The sequence below is a fragment of the Phocoena sinus genome, chromosome 15 (genome assembly GCF_008692025.1).
Source record: "Phocoena sinus isolate mPhoSin1 chromosome 15, mPhoSin1.pri, whole genome shotgun sequence".
NCBI lineage: Eukaryota > Metazoa > Chordata > Mammalia > Artiodactyla > Phocoenidae > Phocoena > Phocoena sinus.
The window spans coordinates 81,485,813-81,505,096 of NC_045777.1; the positions used below are offsets into that span (position 1 = coordinate 81,485,813).

The 19,284-nt window shown below is 49.1% G+C and overlaps 2 protein-coding genes across 4 annotated transcripts in view; one reads left to right on the forward strand and one right to left on the reverse strand.

Moving 5' to 3' along the window:
* ZCWPW1 (zinc finger CW-type and PWWP domain containing 1) overlaps positions 1 to 18,847 on the forward strand; it is a 49,303-nt gene extending 30,456 nt beyond the window's left edge. Inside the window, exons 18-19 of the transcript XR_004345782.1 lie at positions 15,417 to 15,560; positions 18,816 to 18,847. The gene's annotated coding sequence lies outside the window, so the exon portion shown is untranslated. The remainder of the gene's footprint in view (positions 1 to 15,416; positions 15,561 to 18,815) is intronic.
* Positions 6 to 12,018, reverse strand: LOC116740047 (paired immunoglobulin-like type 2 receptor alpha). Of its 3 annotated transcripts, none has more exons than XM_032605185.1 (7): positions 11,803 to 12,002; positions 11,099 to 11,488; positions 4,792 to 5,013; positions 2,478 to 2,508; positions 1,441 to 1,490; positions 1,182 to 1,213; positions 6 to 809 (listed from the first exon to the last, which is right to left on the reverse strand). In XM_032605185.1, exons 1-7 carry the CDS (start codon positions 11,855 to 11,857, stop codon positions 576 to 578), a joined length of 1,014 nt encoding a protein of 337 aa, XP_032461076.1. In that variant the 5' UTR covers positions 11,858 to 12,002; the 3' UTR covers positions 6 to 575. The 3 variants fall into 3 exon arrangements, 2 of the variants coding, with proteins under 2 accessions (XP_032461076.1, XP_032461077.1); XM_032605186.1 differs by having other exon boundaries at positions 669 to 1,009; positions 11,803 to 12,018; XR_004345783.1 differs by lacking the exons at positions 6 to 809; positions 1,182 to 1,213 and adding an exon at positions 7,103 to 7,283 and having other exon boundaries at positions 11,803 to 12,018.
* Positions 18,848 to 19,284: the final 437 nt, after the last annotated feature.

Below are 19,284 nucleotides of genomic sequence, written 5' to 3' on the forward strand. Positions count from 1 at the left end.
CAGGAGGCAGAGCCTCTCAGAGGATCCCCAAGAAGCTGATAAATGTTGGGGTTGTTCATTGGCTGTGAGGTTGGTTGGCTAAGGTCAGAGTTGTGCAGTTTATGTTAATAAACCAGGTTACTGGTTTAGTTGGTTTGGTTCGTCTCAACCACTTGCTTTCTTTTGGCTTCTCTCCCTCCTCCTCCGTGTCACTGTGGCACGTCATGCTTTCTGGTTGGAGGCCTGTCAGTATAGGGATCTGGGAAGGAGATGACACCCGAGTCCTAGGAGAAGGACACTGAGAAGGGCAGGTCTGGGTTCAAATCCTGCCTCAGCCACTTACTAGCTACATGGCCTTAGGAAAAACACTGTAACCATTCTGGGTCTTGTTATCCTGCCTCAGATGGTACATCCAGTGCCATATAGGGTTGTTGATGATGCTGAAATGAAGTAAACCACTAACACAATGCATGCTAATTATTATCATGAGGGAAGTAGAATGGTTAAATTAGGAGACAGACCTTGGGTTCCAGACTGACTACCAGTGTTTGGGGATTTACTGGTCCCTGGCCTGAGGCAGTCACTGAACAAAAGTACTAGGGGAGGGATCTTGGGTGTGAGCTATCTATTATGGTTCCTTTATGGCAAGAAGGACAGAAGTTGAAGGTGATGTCAGCTTTCTCCTTAGATACATTCAGGCAAATTGTACAGGGACTTTTATTTTTGTGGTCAAGGGCTAGGAAGTTGAAGAGGGAACTGGAGCGGGTGGCTGTGTGTCTCTCAGGTCCTTGGTGGCCTTCAACACCTGCTGGCTTCTGAGTTGTCTGTGTCTGTCCAGGGAGATTATGAGAAACTGAGATCCCTGTGTGCAGCTGACTCTAAGCAGGTCCTCACTCAGTCTCACTCCTTAGGCCTTTATGACAGAGTATAGGGTCTCTTCCTGGGGGCCCTCTTGGGGAGGCGGGTGGGGAGGCGCTGCTGGTGAGGTCAAGCTGGAGAGGGTGAGGGAGGCATACAAGATGCCATCATCCTGGGGGAGAATGGAAAGGGGAAGGGGTTAGGCAGCAGAGGGGGAGCTGTCCCATTTTAGAGCCGCAATCCCACAGCTGATGCCCTGCCGAAACCACAGTCCCTCTGTTCTTCCACCCCACCTTCTCCAAACGTTCCTTTAATTCTTTCAGGCCCTAATCTGAGCTGCTTACCTTGGTGTCCAGCTTGGGACCTGTATGTTGTCCTAGAAAAAAATCAAGAAGTGCCAGGGTTAGGTGGCCTGGCAGCAAGGGTAGAGAAATGGGTGGGGGCTCCAGTAGTGAGGTCATCTTTAGGTCAGGAACAGGGTCTGGGGGAGGGTGGGTGAGGCGGGGGAGAGAGGAGGATGCTGAGGGCACATGTGTAGGGAGGGGGTGTGTGGGGGGAAGGACGGCCCAGGTGGAGAGCAGGGATGATGGCGGCAGGACCTACCTTTATTCCCAATGTTCTCGTATTTCTCCTCTGGGTTTTGGAAGGATCCCCTGTGTGGGAACAGGAAGGGGGCGATGTGTCAGAGGCTGGGCAGAAAAGAGTTACCACCTGCATCGGGCTGGTTCTCTTGGTGGGGGCTCTGTGACCTGCCTGGACACACTCGGAAGATGAAGGCAGAGGTCTGAGGCTCTCCGAAGGAGGCCGCCTGGACGGGGTTGAGGAGTCATTTGCGTTGTAGCCCTGTCCCTGAGTGCTGACTGAGGTGGATTGTTCTGGAGAAGCGGCTTTACTGCAGGGGCACAGGGAGCAGAAGCAGGAGGGGGAGTTTCTGTTCTCTCTGCCGCAGCACCTCAGTTAAAACCAGGAAGCTAATCTCAGGTCCCCTGGCCATCGCCATGGGGAGGGGTCCGAGGAGCGCAGCTGTCAAGAGTCAGGAGGGAGAGAAAAGAGGGAGGGGCTGAGAGAAGGAAAAGCCTGGAAGTGGAAGGAAAGATGGAGAAAGGAAAGAGGTGGGCCATGAGGAGGGTAAGAGCTCAGGAAAGGACGAGGAGCTGGGGCCCAAGGAGAGGGAGCCAGGCTGGAAGCCAGGAGGGAAGTTGATCTGAGAAAAGACAGAGGGCAGAGCAGCTAGAGGTCCCGCGTCACAGGGGAAAAGGACAGATTGGATGAGGGGCAAGAAAGAGGACAGAACGTGGAGGTGGTAGGTGTGTTCAGGAAGGATGAGGTGGAGAGAAACCAGGATGAACAGAGGAAAAGGCTGAGAACTGGGGATGAAGGAGGAAAGGGGCAGCCAGAGAAAGACAAAGGGAGATGTTCTGGGAAAGAATCAGAGAAAGTGCTGGTCCACTGTTCTCGATTTTTTAAAGAGCTGGAGCCTCCGGAAGTGAAGAGCCTGGCCTGTTAGGGGACTTGGGAGGGTGTGGATGGAGAGTCCAGGAGGGGAGGGGCTGTGAAAGGCTCCCTAGTGCTGTTCTCAGAAAGAAACTTCCTGCTTCACAAAACAGCATCCCCTCCCCCCTTGGAGGAGAAGCGCTCACCTGGCTGGAGTTCTGGCTTTAGTCTGCAGACCTGTAGGGGGACCAACAGTGTGTCAATGTGTCATCCATGGAGGCCTGTCTCCTGCCTGCCTTCTCTGCCCTGCCCCACTCTGAGCTAATCCTTGGAGAGACCAGAGCAGCGAAGCAGCTCGGCTGAAACCTGCCTGGGAGGGGCCTGGGACTCTGAGCCTGCACCCAGCAGGCACCCTGAGGCTGCCCACACCTGTCCTGCCTTGTCCTCAACACCCATCAGGAGAGCAGCTCTTCCCTGCACCCTGCGCCCCTTCACCTTCTGAACACATTGGACTTGCCCACTTCCCCCAACTCCAGTGACCTCTGCTCCACTCAGCCACACCCTGGGCCTTTTTTTTTTTAATCACTCGAGCTGAGACCTCTGACCTAGTAAATGCTAGTATCATAGTTATGCTACTACTGTCTTTCCTTCCAGCTCTCTTTTGTCATCATCCCTCTGTACCTGTGCTTAACCTCACTAACTCTTGTCTCTTGATGATCCACTTTCTTTCAGGTTATCCAGGCTCCCTGCTGAGTCCTCTACTCTCCATCTGTGCCCTCTTACTCGCTCCTTGACCTCCTGTGTTCCCCTGTCCTTCTGCCACACTTGCTGACACATCTTCAATCCTGGATGTGTCCTAAAGCAGGGAATGCTATTTGCTTATCCCAATATCCATTTGATTCTTCTTATTCAGTTACAGAACCTTGATTTTATTTGGAGTGGCAGTGTGCCCCCCTACAGATAGATGTGGGACCTATGACTAAGGGGAAGTTGTAGGTAGGACTTTCAGGAAAGCTCTTTAAAAGGAGGACAGAAAGCTGGGTCATAGTCTTTTTGTCCTTTCCTCCTACATCCTGTTTCCTGTTTAGATTCACAAATCATGCCTGGAGTCCTAGCAGCCATCTTGCACCATAAAGCACCCTTCAGGATAGAAGTCAGTATCCAGGACAGTGAGCAGAAAGTTAGGAGCCTGAGTGCTTAAGGACGGTGTCCTCTGCTTTCTGGCTCCAGATCCTTTTAGATGAGGAAAAAAGAAACCCTCTGTGTTACTTAACCCACTGTTACTTCTGTTCTCTGATGCTAGCAGCTGAACACAACTTTTTTTCTTTGGCTGTGGCACGGCTTGCGGGATCTTAGTTCCCCAACCAGGGATCGAACCCAGGCCCTCGGCAGTGAAAGTACAGGGTCCAACCACTGGACCGCCAGGGAATTCCCTGAACACAACTTTTAATCAGCAATTCCTAAAGGTTTCTAAACCTGCATGGTTGAATACTGCTGAAAAAAAACAGTCATGTGCAATGATGCTTTATGGCTTCTCATCTGAGTTGATCCTCAAATACCATCTTGCATTTCCTCAGTGACTATGTCACATTTTCTCTACATCTTGAACGTTCATCCTCACTCTCAGGACACAACCACTGTGGTTTTTGCTCTGCAGAGCTAAAATAACAATTTTAGACTGACCCCAGCCTGGCCCACCTCTGGCCCTTCCACTGCAGACTCTGTTATCTGCAAGGCCAAGCTGAGGTTGCCACTTTGCTTTATCACATTGCTGCTGGGATCAGAGGCTCTGGGGTGTGATTTCCAAGGTCTTCTTCTCTCATCTCCTGCCTCCTCCACAGCTGTGAGCTGCTTAGAGTTCCCAGCATGGTTTCCTTCCCCTGGAATGACAGTGACCTCTACAGCACCCTCACCACCTGGCTAATTCTTTTTCATTCTTTGAGACATTTTGCAGGTGTCACTTCTTCTGGGAAGTCCTCCTTGATTACCCCTCCTTCCTCCCAACCTACCATAGCTATTTGCAAATGAGGCCATTAGCCCTTGAGGCAACTGTCTTCCCCATATCCTCCTATCCCCCAGTTCCTTGAAAGCAGGGCCTGTGCTTTATTTACTTTTGCACCTCCAATTATAACCCAGACCCTGAAAAATGGGTGTCCAACCAGTGCTTGCTGAGTGGAGCCACCTTCCTGTCCCTTCTGTTCTCTCACATTTCCCAGGGCAGACCCTCCCTACCCTTGCACTAAAAGGTGAGGACAAATGAGAAATGATTAAGTCAAATGAAAAGAACTGGAAACGATCAGATTTGTGGAGAGGGATTGGTTTTGAGCAGTGGTTCCCAAACTTGACACACAAATACCACCTGAGGAGACCATTAAAAATGCAGAGTCCCAAGCTCAGATCTCAAGCCCAGCAGGGATCTGCATTTTTAATGGGCATCTATGGTCATTCAGATGCAGGAGTGTTCTGAGAAACACCCAGCTGGGAATCTTGGGGAGAGATTGGGGGTCCCAGACTACTTACCTTTGCTTCTCTTCCACCTGAGGTACACAGTCAGCCCCACAATTGCAGTTATGAGCGCAGCGCTGGCCAGTGCCAACCCGACTGTAGCTTCATTACTCAAGGGCCAAGACCATGAACTCCTTTTGCCCTCTGGGACCCTGAGGCCAGCTGTGGTGGTGATGGTGGTGGTGGGACCTTGAGTGGTTGTCTTGGTGGTGGTGGGGACTTGAATTGTGTTGGTGGCTGGGAAGACATGAGAAATATGCAAATTCTTCACTAAAGGGCTGGAGGCATCTGGGTGAAGCTGTCACATCTTGTTCCCTAGTTTGGGGAATGTGGGGGGGTGGGGAGCAAGTCTCTGAAGCTCTCCCACAGGGAGGGGAGTAACAAGGGCAGATGCTGGAAGCCCTGAATCCTCATCACTCTGTTTAAATCCTGACCCTACCGCTGATCAGTGCAGTGATCTCAGAACCTCATTTCATCACCTACAAATAGGGACAACTAAGTCACAGGATCAAAAAAATTAATGTGGTAAAATATACGTAACACAGATTTACCATTTTAACCATATTTAAGTGTATAGTTCAGTGACATCAAGTGTATTCACATTATCGTGCAACCATCACCACCATCCATCTTCCGAAATTTTTCATCTTTCCAAACTGAAACTGTCCCTATTAAACATCAACTCCCCATTCCCCCTTTCCCCAGCCCCTGGCGCTCACCATTCTACTTTCTGACCCTAAGCATTTGACTACTCTAGGTACCTCATAGAAGTGGATTCAAACAGTATTTGTCATTTTACATGATTGTCTTAATAAGTGAGAAAACATCTGTAAAGCACCTAGTGTATATTGGAAATATATTATTATGGTTAAGTTAATATGTATTGAACTTTAGTTCCTACACACAGATTGTATCTTTGTAGATGTTTAAGGCACCATTAAAAAATTGACATAGGGCTTCCCTGGTGGCACAGTGGTTGAGAGTCCGCCTGCCGATGCAGGGGGACACGGGTTCGTGCCCCGGTCCGGGAGGATCCCTCAGGCCGTGGAGCGGCTGGGCCTGTGAGCCATGGCCGCTGAGCCTGCACATCCAGAGACTGTGCTTTGCAACGGGAGAGGCCACGACAGTGAGAGGCCGCATACCGCAAAAAAAAAAAAAAAAAAAAAAATTGACATAATACTAAGCTACATACAGAAAATCCAACTCCAATAAAATCTTCAGGTTAGTGTGGACTGAATTTTCTGTCCACTTGTAGAAATTAATAATAAAAGTGTGAATCCCATCACTCAGTTGAGACAAAAAATTTTAAGTTCTTAGTCAAATAAATATATATAATGGCATGCTATTTAGAAAATAAAAACAAGAGCAGGATGTATTTTTTAAAAACTCCTGGAATATGACTAAACCACACTCTAAGCTAAATTCATAGTATTAAATGCTGTAATTATTTAAAATGGGAAGAAATTTTTAAAATGAATGAAAAGTCAATTTCCAAAGAAAAAAATTACCAAACAGAGAGGAGCCAGCTCTAAGGAAACTCATAGTTTGAAAGTAATGAAAACCTATGTTGGAATAAATGCTTTTATGAAACAGAACAGCAGAAGGAATAACAAATACAGGAAGTGGTTAGAGAAAAAACAAACAAGAAGACAGATAAGACTCCTGCAGATCTAACAACCACAAAGAGTCTGTTGAAATCATGAGTGAGTGTGTGCTCAATCATAGGTTGATAATTCTAAAAAATTTCTGTGAAATTGATGATTTTCTGAGACAAATAATACTTTTTTTTTTTTGTCTTAACTCCTTTATCCCAGTGCCCAGATTAGGACCTGACATATAATAGTCACTCAGTCAGTGCTTGTTATTTCATTTGTTAAATGAATAAATGAAATAATTTTCCCTTGGAATTTCACAACATTCAACCACTGTCTTCCAGCTTCCTCTATTGCTATTGAGAGAGTCAAGCCACTCTGATTCCTGAATCTCTTTATGTGGCCAATTTATTTCCTCCTTGGAAATGTATTGGATCTTCCTTTATCCCTGGTGTTTTGAAATTTCATGTTGCAGTGCCCCAGGGTTGGTCTCTATTTTTATCCATTCTGCTGGGTTCTTTCATTCTGGAAAATTTCTAGAGTAATTTTGTTGATAATTTCTTCCCCCATGGGCTTCTTTTTTCTGTTTTTAAAACTAGAATTCAGGGGTTGGAACTCTTGGACCAATTCTCAATTTTTCTTATCCTTCCTTATAATTCCTATATTACATTTCTATGGCTGCTATGACAAATTGCCACAAGCTGGGTGACTCTAAACAACAGAAGTTTACTCACAGATCTGGAGGCCAGAAGTCAGAAATCGAGGTGTCAGCCACGCTGCGCTCACTCAGGAGGCTCTGAAGTGGAATCTCTTCCTTGCTTCTTCCAGCTTCTGGTGGCTGCTTCATTACAGTCTCTGCCTCTGTGGTCACACTGCCTTCTCTTCCATCTGTGTCAAACCTCCCACTGCCCCTCTCTTATAAGGACACTTTTACTAGTATTTAGAGCCCACTCAGATAATCCCAGATAATCTCATCTCAAATTCCTCAACTGAATCACATCTCCAACAGTATAAGGCAGTATTCACATTATTCAGTATAAAGTTCTGGGGATTAGGATGTAGACATGACCTTTGGGGGGGCTGCTTTTCACCCACTACAATATCCAAATCTTTGAATTTTTTTCTACCTTCTGAGATATTTCCCCAAACTTCATCTTTCAATCATTTATTGAGTTTTCCATCTTTGCTAGTATACCTATAATTTCCAAGACCTTTTTTTGTTTCAGAAGCTCCTTTGTAAAGCACCCTTTTGTGTTATATACATGAAATTCCTTAACTCTCTGAGGATGATAGTTATTTGAAAATTTTAATCTCCTTTCATAATTTTGGATTCTTCCAGATGCCCTTTCCCCCCAGATTGTTCTGTTCTCTGCATTTCATGGGAAAAGCATTCTTTAAATGTTTAGTTCAGTCATTTTTAAAACAGCTTCTGTAGCCTCAAGCAACCTGGGCACAGCTGAGGTGAGGGTACAATCCTTAGTGCAGAGGATCTGGCGCAAGGCCGAGACCCCAATCACCTTACCCCCTTGGCTCCCAGCATACAGGAAGCTGTGTGTGTTATAGCAGAAAAGGCATGTCAGTTAGTGGGCTGTAGAGTGATCTGTTAGATTTCTAGATCTTTTCAGGCCCATCAGATAGATATCCCAGAGAAGAGTCTCCTAATATTCTGCCCTTGGTGGGTGGGTTTTGGGTACCAGCCTGGCTACCTGCATCCTGGGAGGCTCCCACAGGGGTCAAGTTGTTTAAGGTCTCATCAGTTCACCAAATCTCCAGATTTAAGAACTAAATCCTTGTTGCCAGTTAGGCCCCAGGGTACTCCCCCCAGGCTCCTTGTGGATTATCGTTTCTAGAAAGCAAATATCCACTCTTTGGCTGGGGTTGTGGGTGGGGGTACGGAGGTGTCTCTGCTTCTTAAATACATTTCAACTAGTCCTCTAGTTTTCAGACCCCCTTCCACCCCCAGTTTCACAAGTACTAGGAGCTGCCATTCCTGACCCTTTAAAGGGTTTTGCAGTGTAAATCGCCTTCCTTCTGGGTGTCCCTGCTGGTGGCTTAGGGTTTAACTCCTCTGGTCTCCTGAGCCAGTTACATTAGTCTATCTGTTTCCAGTGTCCCCAATTTTGTTTTTGTTCACCTGGATTGCAAATACTTTGTCCTTGTGGGTTTTTGTCTTAAAAAATTCCCTTTGCTGTCATTTTAGTAGATTTTGGGAGGGAGTGGAGGTAAACATGTGCGTATAACCCAGCATCTTGGCCAGAATTTATGCATTGCTTTTAAAATGAAAATTATAACAAGTATACATTTTTAAATGTTGCACATTAATAATAAAAGTAGAGAATAGGAAAAAGTCTTGTGAGGCATTTACATGATCTTTGGAAGAACATTACAAGGGTTTACTGAGGGATATAAAATAGGACCCTTTCCTCAGTGAGAAGATTGCACATCATACTGATTTCAGTTTCTGTCAATTGCTTTATACGTTTAATGCAATTCTTATTTAAAAAATCAACATAAGCATTTTTCTAGGTACTTGGCAAACTTATTCTAACATTTATGTGGAAGAATAGGCGGGCAACAAAGTTTCTGAGGAAGAAATATGTGGTTGTGATGGAAAAAGTCTTAACAGTCATTGAAACATGATAAAGTTATAATAACTAAAACAGTGTCATACTAATATAAGAAAACACAGACTAGTGAAACAGAATAGACAGACCAGAAATGGATGCTATTCTACAAAAGAACTTAAAAGCTAGGCCTATGAATCAATGGAAAAAAGAAAAAATATTCAGTAAATGAAGTAAGGACAACTGATTTGTTTCTTGGTATAAAGATCAACTTAGTTCTTTATCTCACACTATATACCAAAATAAATTCTCACTATGTTGAAGAATTTTATTATGAAAAGTAATCAAATCTTACAAAATTTAGGAAAAAATATTTTCACCCCTAGTGGGATGTGGGGTTTTCAGCTTAGAAATAAAAGAGAAAAACTACAAATGAGAATATAATTAGATTTGGCTACAAAAGTAAACCGTTTGTAAAAAAAAATTAATAAGCCAATCTCAAACTTATGAGATATGTTTGCTACAGATATCCCTTTGGTGTGATGTTTTTGCATGGTGGTACTTCACTGGGATTAAAAACATTTCTTTTTATTACTTTCTTGTATCTTTCAAAAAGTAATGAGCATGACCACCCAATTAATTGAATTAATTGAAAAAAATTAACTTATTGATGAAAAAACTCACAGTAAGCGTGACTGAAACACAGAAATGAGAAAAAGAAGGAAGAATTAGGAAAGGAAGAAGAGGGATTTAAGGAGAGACGAAGTCCCTCAAAAAAGGCCATTTAAGGAAATATGGAGGAGGTGCAGGAAATACTAATCCAAGGCTGTCTTGCTTAATTCAGGTTGTGAGTCACTATCTATTTGCTTTAAAACCAGCATAGTGGTCAAGAAGGGGCAATGGTTTTCCGAGGGGGAGACACGGGGAGTGTCCATCCCAGCCGGGAGCAGAAATTCATCACTGATACTGCTTAGAATTGCCAGCACAAGTGATTATAAAAAGCAAACAAACGTAGACGATTTTCAAAAAAATAATCTACAGACAACACACTCCTTTATTGCCTGTGCCTGGGAGAGAACCCCTCACCTCTGCCCTGGAGTCAGATACACTGAGGTTCAAGTTCCAACGCCCCACTGAATGACAGAGGGAGATCCGTTGATGCTACACGGCCATTATTAGGTGAAAAATAGTCAAAACAAGATGATCAGGTCAGTACCTGAGGCCAAGCGGCTCATGGTTAAGAGAAGAGGCTCTGGGGTTAAACTGGGGTCAAACCCCACCTGCACCAGGAGTGACTTCGGGCAGGTGTTTGCTGTGTGAGCCTCGGTCTCCCTTCCTGTAACAGGAGGATGGCAGAAGGGCCGACTGTTACCGGGGTCGTGGGGAAGGTTAGCTGGGGTTTAGCTGGGGTGATGCTGCCAAGGTGTCCAGCCGGGAGGCAGGGCACAGTCAGCGGGAGCTGCCTTTACCGCTGCTGCTGCCTCGTCATGACCAGGACAGAGGAGCAAAATCAGGGTGGACAACGGGGACAGTGTGACTAGAGCCACACAGGGAGAGGTGCGGGGGAGGCAAGGAGGTAAAGAGGGTGGAAGCGGGGGAAGAGGAGATGGGAAAGAGGTGGGATGGGGGTGGGAGCGTTGAGGGCCATGTTCTGGGGAACAGAGCAGCAGAAGGAAGGGGGAGATGGGAAACAGGTGATGGGGACACGGGACGCCTCGGGCCACCATTGGTGGCCACCACATACCTACTGTGTGTGTGGGCTGAGCTCACGGCCGTGGGGAGACAGACACGGGGTAGCTGAGTCTCCATACATGGACACATGACAAAGGGGAGGCAGCCACATCCCAAAGATGTCAAGTCACCTGGAGGACATGGGATGAGGGCAGGGGAGGGGCAGCCCCAGCTTGGAGCAAGAGAGGAGAATAGCTGGGAGCCCAGAGGGCGGAGGCCTGAGGATGAGGGAGGGGGCAGAGAGGAGGATGGGCAAGGGAGGCAGCGCAGGGCTGGGGAAGATTAAGGTGAAAAGGGGTTGATAGAGGCCTGGGGAGGAGTAGAGGGGGCAGGGAGAGGAGTTTGAGAGAATAAAGGAAGAGGGGGCCTGGGCCAGGCCTGGGAGACAAGACCCCAGTGGGCTCCAAGAGCCTCAGGCAGGACAGCTGGACTCACTGGGGTTGATGGTGAGTGTGGTTCCCTCGATGGACTGCCACATCTGCTTGCCGTTTCCCTGTGTGTCCATCTCCACCCGGCAGAAGTAGCTAGACGCATCCTCCCGCCGCAGTTTCGAGATCTGGAGGGAGCCGTTCTTCCCACCCTTTGTCCAGTTCAGGAGGAGCCTGTCCTTGAAATCATTATGGATGAACATCGGGGTCGTGTTGTAGATGAACTTCCCATGGAAGTGTTTCCATCTCCAGAATATATTCACGTTGGGAACCTTGTGTAATTCCCAGGGGTAATAGAAGAAGAAGGGGATGTGGATGGAGTCACCCTCGAGGGCTGAGAGTTTCTTTGGTTGGTTCATCCCAAAGGCAGTGTTTGGATTGGGTTCTGCCCGGTGACCTAGAGGAGGGAGGGAGAGGGAGAGACTCTGAAGGTGACCCCAGACCGTCAGCCACCCTCACCTACAGTGGGATGTGTGACAGGTGGTAGGACTGGCCCTCTGGCCTTGGTGAGCCCCTCTCCAGGCTTGGGGCGGGGAGGAGGGTGCGGGGTTGGGGGGACCCGGCACTGTGGGACCAGCTCTTTGTTTGTTGGGGGTGGGAGGCCTGGCCGGCTACCCCAGGGGACACTTCTACAGACACCCAGCCATAGCCCCTCCCCGGGGGGGTGGTCGCTGTGACCCTGGGCAGAGCAGGACAGTCCCGGCCTCTCACCTGCCTGCAGAGATGCCAGGGGCAGCAGCAGGGTCAGCAGCAGGGGCAGACCCATGGCCTTGCCCTCCTCCCGGGATGAGAAGACAAGCAGAGCCTTCAAGGCCAGAGGGGAGTCCTGTGGAGGGGCCGCCTGCGGGGAGTCTCAGCACCAGGAGAGCGAGGACCAGGCTCCTTCGGAGGACTGAGGAGGGTAGGGGCCTTCCCCAAGCCCGCCCACCCCTGCTGTGACTGGAACTTCCTTTATCAATCTGGCTTCTTTTCCTATATTGCAAAAGGGCCTCTCTGTGGTCAGTGCAAAGGGAACAATGATCTAGGGCTCCCTGCCCCGCTCTGCACACTGAGGGGCTGGTCCTGACCTGGGCCAGCTGGGGCCTCTCCTCTCTCCCTCAGCTCCCTGCCTCTGCCACCTGCTTGGCATCTCCTTAGGAGTCAGTCTGTGTCTCTGTGTGTCTCTCTCTCCTTTTCTCTGCTTCTCTGAGTGTCTCTCTCCTCCCAGGGAAAGGGGTGACAGCAGAACCAGTTCAGGCTCCTTCAGGGAGAGGTCCACGGCCCTGAGTCCCTGCCCAGCTACAGCCCCTTAGAGAGGAGGAGGAGGGAGATGCTGGTGGTCAAGCCTCAGCCCCCAGCCCAGGCACCAGGGGCACCCAGCATGCTGGTGGTCTCTCTCTCTGCAGGTAGGGGACACTGCAGTGCCCCTCTTCATCCCCAGGCAGAACCAAGGCCCACCAGGCCCCTCCCGCCCTGCTCTGCTCCCTGTGTGCAGTCTCACACCCTCCCTGAGGTGAGGTGAGGGTGGGTGCAGGTTCCCACCTACCCAGAGGGTGGGCCTTCTGGAGGCCACGCCTCCACCCAGAGATGCGGGACTGGATCTGCAGGGCCCTCTGTCCTCACACTCTACAAGGAGGACACCGGGGCTCAGACACGCCCTGCCCCACATCCAGGACTCTGAGGTGGCGGGTCCAGGACTTGAACTCCAGTCTTGCTGAGCCCACAGAGCCTTCTGCTTCTTCTGGATGCTTCCTGCTGGCTGCACCACAGAATCTCTGGGCCTCACCCTGTGAGTGCAGAGCCCTGCGGGGTGAGCCCGGAGGCTGTATTTAATAACGCTTCTCAGGGGGTTCCATCTGCAGCTGTGCAACCCTGGCTCATCCAGAGCCTTCCCTGGACAGAGGGGATGAAGGTCAGAGCAGTCATGAGGCATCCAGCTGACAGTCCCTGGGACCCTCTCTGATGGAGGCCCTGCCCGCCTGTGACTGGTGGTGGGCGGGGTGAGAGATTGGGGGCTGGGAACTTTGGTGGCCCCCCAGGGCTGGCTGGGATGGAGGCTCTGCTCACCCGCTCTCCAGGATGACGTTGGCATTGGTTCACAGAATGGACCATGGGGGTGGGAGGACATGATTTGAACTTCCTTTTTCCTTTTCTCAGTTTTTTTCCCAATCCTAATAGATGTTTTCCACAGTTCTCTCATGGCCAGCCAGGTAGTCCTGGCTTTCTCTATGTGCCTGCACTTATAGGCCTCAGAGGACAGATTCTGCACTTTCATGGAACCCTCTTATCTGAGTCAAGCCCTAAACCTACGTTTTCTCATTTTCAGCTTTATAACATTCTGTGGTGATGTATCCTTACGTTAATTTTCCCAGGAAGAAACTGAGGCCCAGAGCCTTAATGTCATGGAGAGTCCCAAACTCTCCCATTCCTGTTGGGGGAAGGGAGGATGAACTCCTGTCACCAATTCAGCCCAAGCATCTTTCAAAGTTCACAGGGAGGTGACCTCACTTACTCTGGTTCCCTCCAGGTCTGGATTTGGACCGCACTCAGGTCTGTCTGCCTCGTGAGCTTGGCGCTTACCCAAGATTTCCCCTCCCCCACCAACCACCCCCGTTAACCTCCCTCACTTCCCCTTCCTTCCACAGTCCATCCTGGGGGGTCATTCATTGTGCTTCATTCAGCTGGCCCCTTCTCAGGGTCTGGGGAAACAAAGGCAGGAGGGATGTGAGTGTGGCCCCTGAGGTGAGGCAGGACACATGAGGCAAAGAAAGAGCACAGGGAAGGGGGAGGGACGAAGGGCAAGGTCTTGGTCTCTGCTCTTTCCCATGGGTTGTCCACGGGCCTCTGTTGACATCAGCACTCTGTTTACTTCCTCTTGTTTTGCAGGCAGGGAGGGGCCCAGAGAAGGCTTCTCCTGCCCTGGTTGGGTGCAGGCGTGCAGTGAGCCCTCCAGGAACTAGAGTCCAGCTGGGAAGGGAAGACTCTCAGCTTGCTTCACTATGTGAGGCAAGTAGAGGGAGACCCAGGCCCCACAAAGTTGAAACAGGCAGGGATGACATCTCCCGCTTCTTGTGTGTCGGGTGCTTTGCACTCGTGTTGGCCATGTTTTCTTATTTGCTGTATTCTTGATGCTCTGACATCTGGGGCCTCACTGACCGGGGAGAGACTGTCCCTCCCAGGGCTGCCAGTTCTTAGAAGAGCAATGGACGTGCCCAGGAGCTCACCTGTCATATGCAAACCAGCCAGTCCAGAGCCCACACTCCCCACCACCTCCTCCATCTGGCTCTTATGCTCCAGGAGGCCCATGTTCTTCTGCCATATTCATCCCAGGGCCAGGTACCAGGCAACTAGGGACAGCCCCTAATCCCCAGAGCCCGCAGACATTATTCATACCAGCTGATCCTAAACCTGCCTGCTCTCCCTTGCCTTGTCTTTCTCACAGAACCTACAACAAAGGCTCCTGCCCATGTTTCCCCCTCCCTCCCTCTGCCTCCTGACTGACCCTGGTGCCTCCCTGCATGGCCCTGCGTGGAGTGCTGGGCATCTTGTTTTGTGAACATAAACTGCTTCCTTCATAACAGTCATTTGCATGTGTGTCTTACCATACCTGATTAAAACACATCCAGGTTATGTTTTAAAATAGCTCTTAACTCTCCCAGCAGCCCCAGGAGGTAAGCAGGGTCTATTTTGATCCTCATTTTTATGCAGGAAGAAACTCAGGTCCCGAGTGAGATGATGAGATTTAACTGAGGTCACATCACATGTAAATGTCCGCTGTGGCGTTGGGTCTGAGCCCAGAGCCCGTGCTCCCTACCACTTCCCCATGCAGTGACGAAGGTCAACAGCCCTCTGGCCCCGTTAACAGCCAACGCTTCCCTTTTCTGTGTTGTCTTCCTTCTGCACAGGGAGAAGCTTGAGGACTGATTGGGACACTGGCTCAGGGGGTCCTTGTCACGTGGCACAGTGAGTGGGACAGTCAGTGCTGACTGAATGTTTATGGAAGAAGGAGAGATCTTTAAAGGATAGGTATCTGTGTGATGATCCATGTAGCTTTCCAGGCCGTGTGCAGGGTCCTCTGTGTTACCTCATCCTGTCCTCACTGGGACCCTCCAAGGGAGGTACTGTTACTACCCCCACTTTACAGATGAGAAACCCAAGGCTCAGGGAAGGGAAGTCATCCGTCCCACAGTCAACTCCAGAGGCTGTGTCTGTAGTTCCTGCTTCTGTCATATTCACAAGTTTCATCTTTTGGGACCGAGACTTCCTCTCTTGTCAGCCTCCTTTTCATGCCACCAGGATGCATTTCAGCTCCTGGTCAATCTGACAAATGCTGATTGCGCTTCTAGGAGATGAGAGCAGAGGGCTGAGAACTGGGGATCAAAGGCTGACCCCTGACCTTGCTGAGCTCCCAGGCTGGGAGAAGTGAAGGATACTCAGAAGAATGGGACCAGGAGATCATTGTCTGCACTTCCCCTCAGAGCAGTGTGCTGGTAAGTGTTCACCAAACCATCTCTAGAAAAGGAGTCCTGATTTATAGGCTTTTCCAATTTCCATGTGTCAACTTAACTATTGTATGGACCGACTGTTTGTGTGCCCCCCTCACTCCAAATCCATATGTTGAAGCCCTAACTCCCAGTGTGGCTGTATTTGGAGATGCGTCCCTAAGGAAATGCTTAAGGTTGAATGAGGTCATGAGGAGGGGGCCCTGGCCCAATAGGAGTAATGTCCTCATGAGAAGTGACCCCAGAGTGCCCCCTTTGCCTCCTCCACAAGTCTATACTCAGAGGCCATTGTGAACACAGGGCAAGAAGGCGGCCGCCTACAAGCCAAGGGAAAGAGGCCTTAGAGTAAAACCTACCTTGTCAGCACCTGGATCTTGGGCTTCCCACCCTCCAGAACTGAGAAATAAATTTCTGTTTTTTAGCCACCCTGTCTGTGCTATTTTGGTCTGACAGCCTGAGCAGATAATACAACTACCAATGTGAAATCACTGAATGTGGGTCAGGAGGAAATGTACAGCATGTGTCATTGTACAGCCTTCCCACCGTGAGAATACAATAGCACAGTAACCTAGAGAGCATATGTAGTAGTGAAATATGGTGAAAGAAGTAGGAAATGATGAGCTTCCCTCATTTTTAATATAATTTAATTGTAAGTTTATATTATTTTATTTTTTCTTGATTTTTTTTTTGTTGTGTAAAATATACATAACATAAAATTTACCATTTTAACCATTTAAGTGTACAGTTCACTGGCATTAAGTGCACTCACACTGTTGTGCACATATTATTTAATTTTTAATAATGGCTGTGTTTAACAACTGGCTTGCAACATTCCCCCAAATTTAACAGTCAGCTCCAGCACATCCCTGTCTGTGGGGTCTCCCCAGCGATCCTCAGGTTGCTTGGCAAATTTAGAATAAAAAGCCACAAAATTATCTTATTTATGTGTATTTCACAGAATTCAAATTTATGATGAATTATGATTGATATAAAAATCCTCCTTTTTCTTTCTCTTTCCCCTCACTCCCTTCCTTCCTCCCTCCCTCCCTCTCTCTCTCTCTCTCTCTCTCTGTAATATCTTTTTAGTAATCTCTCACTCTGAAAGGCTGATAATTTGCTTGCAAGTCCTGAATTGGCAAATGGATCTCAGTTAAGGTCCTGAACACTGGATACAGTTCATCACAGCCCACAAAACTTCACGTCATTGCATGTCACTGGTCCCTGGTATTTATCTGTTTTCAGTTTAAGACATTAGAAATTTATTGTCACAATTCTGGAGGCCAGAATCCACCATCACGATGTCATCAGGGTCATATGCCCTTTGAAGCCTCTCAGAGAGGACGCTGCCCTGCCTCTTCCAGCTGCAGTGCTCCTGGCAATCCTCGCATCCCTTGGCTTGTAGACACATCGCTTCAATCTCTACCTCCCCTGTCAATTTTTTAGTGTTACTATTGGGCTTCATTACATTCCTGATTCACAAAACTGGACCAATGGCTCTAGAGTGATCCACTGAAGGACAAAGCAAAATTGTGATGAAAAGAGTTAACGCTGAAATGAACACAAGCATGTGAGGGCAGATGAGACCCCAGGGGAGCAGGGAGGGAGTTTGTATCTGCAGAGATGAGTGAGTGAGGGTGGCGACACCAAGGACCGAAGGAGAGAAAGGCATCTCCAAAATCCGGGGATGATATCTGAAAACTGGGAGTGGCCCACACCCCCAGTGCTTGCCCCCGGGACACAATCTGTCATGGGACTTTATTAAACTGTGATCTCTGTAGAAAATTAATTAGGTACAAACAAAAAGCAATGTTCCTCAGTACAAATTGGTGAATTTTGTTTCTAAAAGTGAAGAAGGTGGGACTTCCCTGGTGGCACAGTGGTTAAGAATCTGCCTGCCAATGCAGGGGACACGGGTTTGATCCCTGGTCCGGGAAGATCCCACATGCCACGGAACAACTAAGCCCGTGCACCACAACTACTGAGCCTGTGCTCTAGAGCCCACGAGCCACAACTACTGAGCCCACGTGCCACAACTACTGAAGCCCACATGCCTAGAGCCCGTGTTCCACAACAATGAGAAGCCCGCGCAATGCAACTAAGAGTAGCCCCTGCTTGCCGCAACTAGAGAAAGCCCGTGCACAGCAACGAAGACCCAACGTAGCCAAAAAATAAATTAATTAATTAAAATATTTATTTATTTATTTGGCGGCACCAGGTCTTAGTTGTGGCATGTGGGATCTAGTTCCCTGACCAGGGATCGAACCCTGGTCCCCTGCACTGGGAGCTCGGAGTCTTAACTACTGGACCACCAGGGAAGTCCCTCGCTCGTGTGTTTATGTTCAAGGCTTTCCAGAGCCTGGGGCCAGGGTAGGATCCCTCTTGCCTGAATGAAGCAGCCTTCCCCCGACAGCACACACTCTCCCCCTCCCCTCCCCCTCCCCTCCCCCTCCCCAGGACTGCAGGTATAAAAGCAGACTTGCTGGACTGGCCTGAGGCCACCACCCTGTCTCTTAGCGTGCTTCTATACCCTGCCCACCCCTTCCTATCTAAGCATCCCTTTCTTCAGCTCTCTTCCAACTGCCTTCATCTGAGAGAGCCACCTGTTTCCAGCCAAGACCCACCCGCTTCATATCCGAGTCTGAATTCACTGTTGGCAAATGTGTGGTAGATAGGGAGACATGATCAGCAGATTTTTAAAAAGTATATATATATTTATTTATTTTGATTTTTGGCTGTGTTGGGTCTTCGTTGCTGCACATGGGCCTTCTCCAGTTGCCGCGAGCGGGGGCTACTCTTCATTGTGGTGCATGGGCTTCTCATTGTGGTGGCTTCTCCTGTTGCGGAGCATGGGCTCTAGGTGCGTGGGCTTCAGCAGTTGTGGCTCGTGGGCTCTAGAGCGCAGGCTCAGTAGTTGTGGCCCACGGGCTTAGTCGCTCCACGGCATGTGGGATCTTCCCGGACCAGGGCTCGAACCTTTGTCCCCTGCATTGGCAGGCGGATTCTTAACCACTGCACCACCAGGGAGGCCCTGATCAGCAGATTTTTGTCCTAATTTTTGCTGAAAAACGCCCGCTGCACGATAGCAGAGCCGCAATGTAGACTGGAAAATGTAGACAGGAAGGAAAGGGGTCTACAGTCAACCAAAGAAATGGCAACTGTATTTCTTTCTTTTTCTTCTTTTTTTTTCTTTTTTGCGGTACGCTGGCCTCTCATTGCTGCGGCCCCTCCCGCTGCGGAGCACAGGCTCCGGACGCGCAGGCTCAGCAGCCATGGCTCACAGGCCCAGCCACTCCGCGGCATTGTGGGATCTTCCCGGACCGGGGCACGAACCCGTGTCCCCTGCATCGGCAGGCGGACTCCCAACCACTGCGCCACCAGGGAAGCCTGCAACTGTATTTCTTCATTCTTGGATCTGAAGTGTACCGGGTAAAGTAAATCCTTACGACTGTGTAACAAACAGCCCAAAATGCCAGTGGTTGAGCACAATGGAAGTTCCGTCCTGGATCCTATAACATTCCAGTGTGGATGTTCCTGGTCAAAGGCTTCCTGGGCATCTCTCCTTCCATCAGTGATTCTGGGACCCAGGCTCCTTCTGTCTCACAGCTTCACCTCCTCTGGTTCCTTAGGGTCCTCTCCATTCACCTGGCAAATGGGAGACAGAGCTTGGAGGATTGCACAAGAGGTTTTTACAGCACTTCTCGTGGAGGTTACA

Coding starts and splice junctions, on each gene's coding strand:
- LOC116740047 (XM_032605185.1), bottom strand. CDS start 11,857: ATGGGTCTGCCCCTGCTGCTGACCCTGCTGCTGCCCCTGGCATCTCTG. Junction 11,489..11,802: donor CCTGGCATCTCTGCAGGCAG/GTGAGAGGCCGG, acceptor TCCCTCCTCTAG/GTCACCGGGCAGAACCCAAT. Junction 2,509..4,791: donor CAGGTGGAAGAGAAGCAAAG/GTAAGTAGTCTG, acceptor GTCCCCCTACAG/GTCTGCAGACTAAAGCCAGA.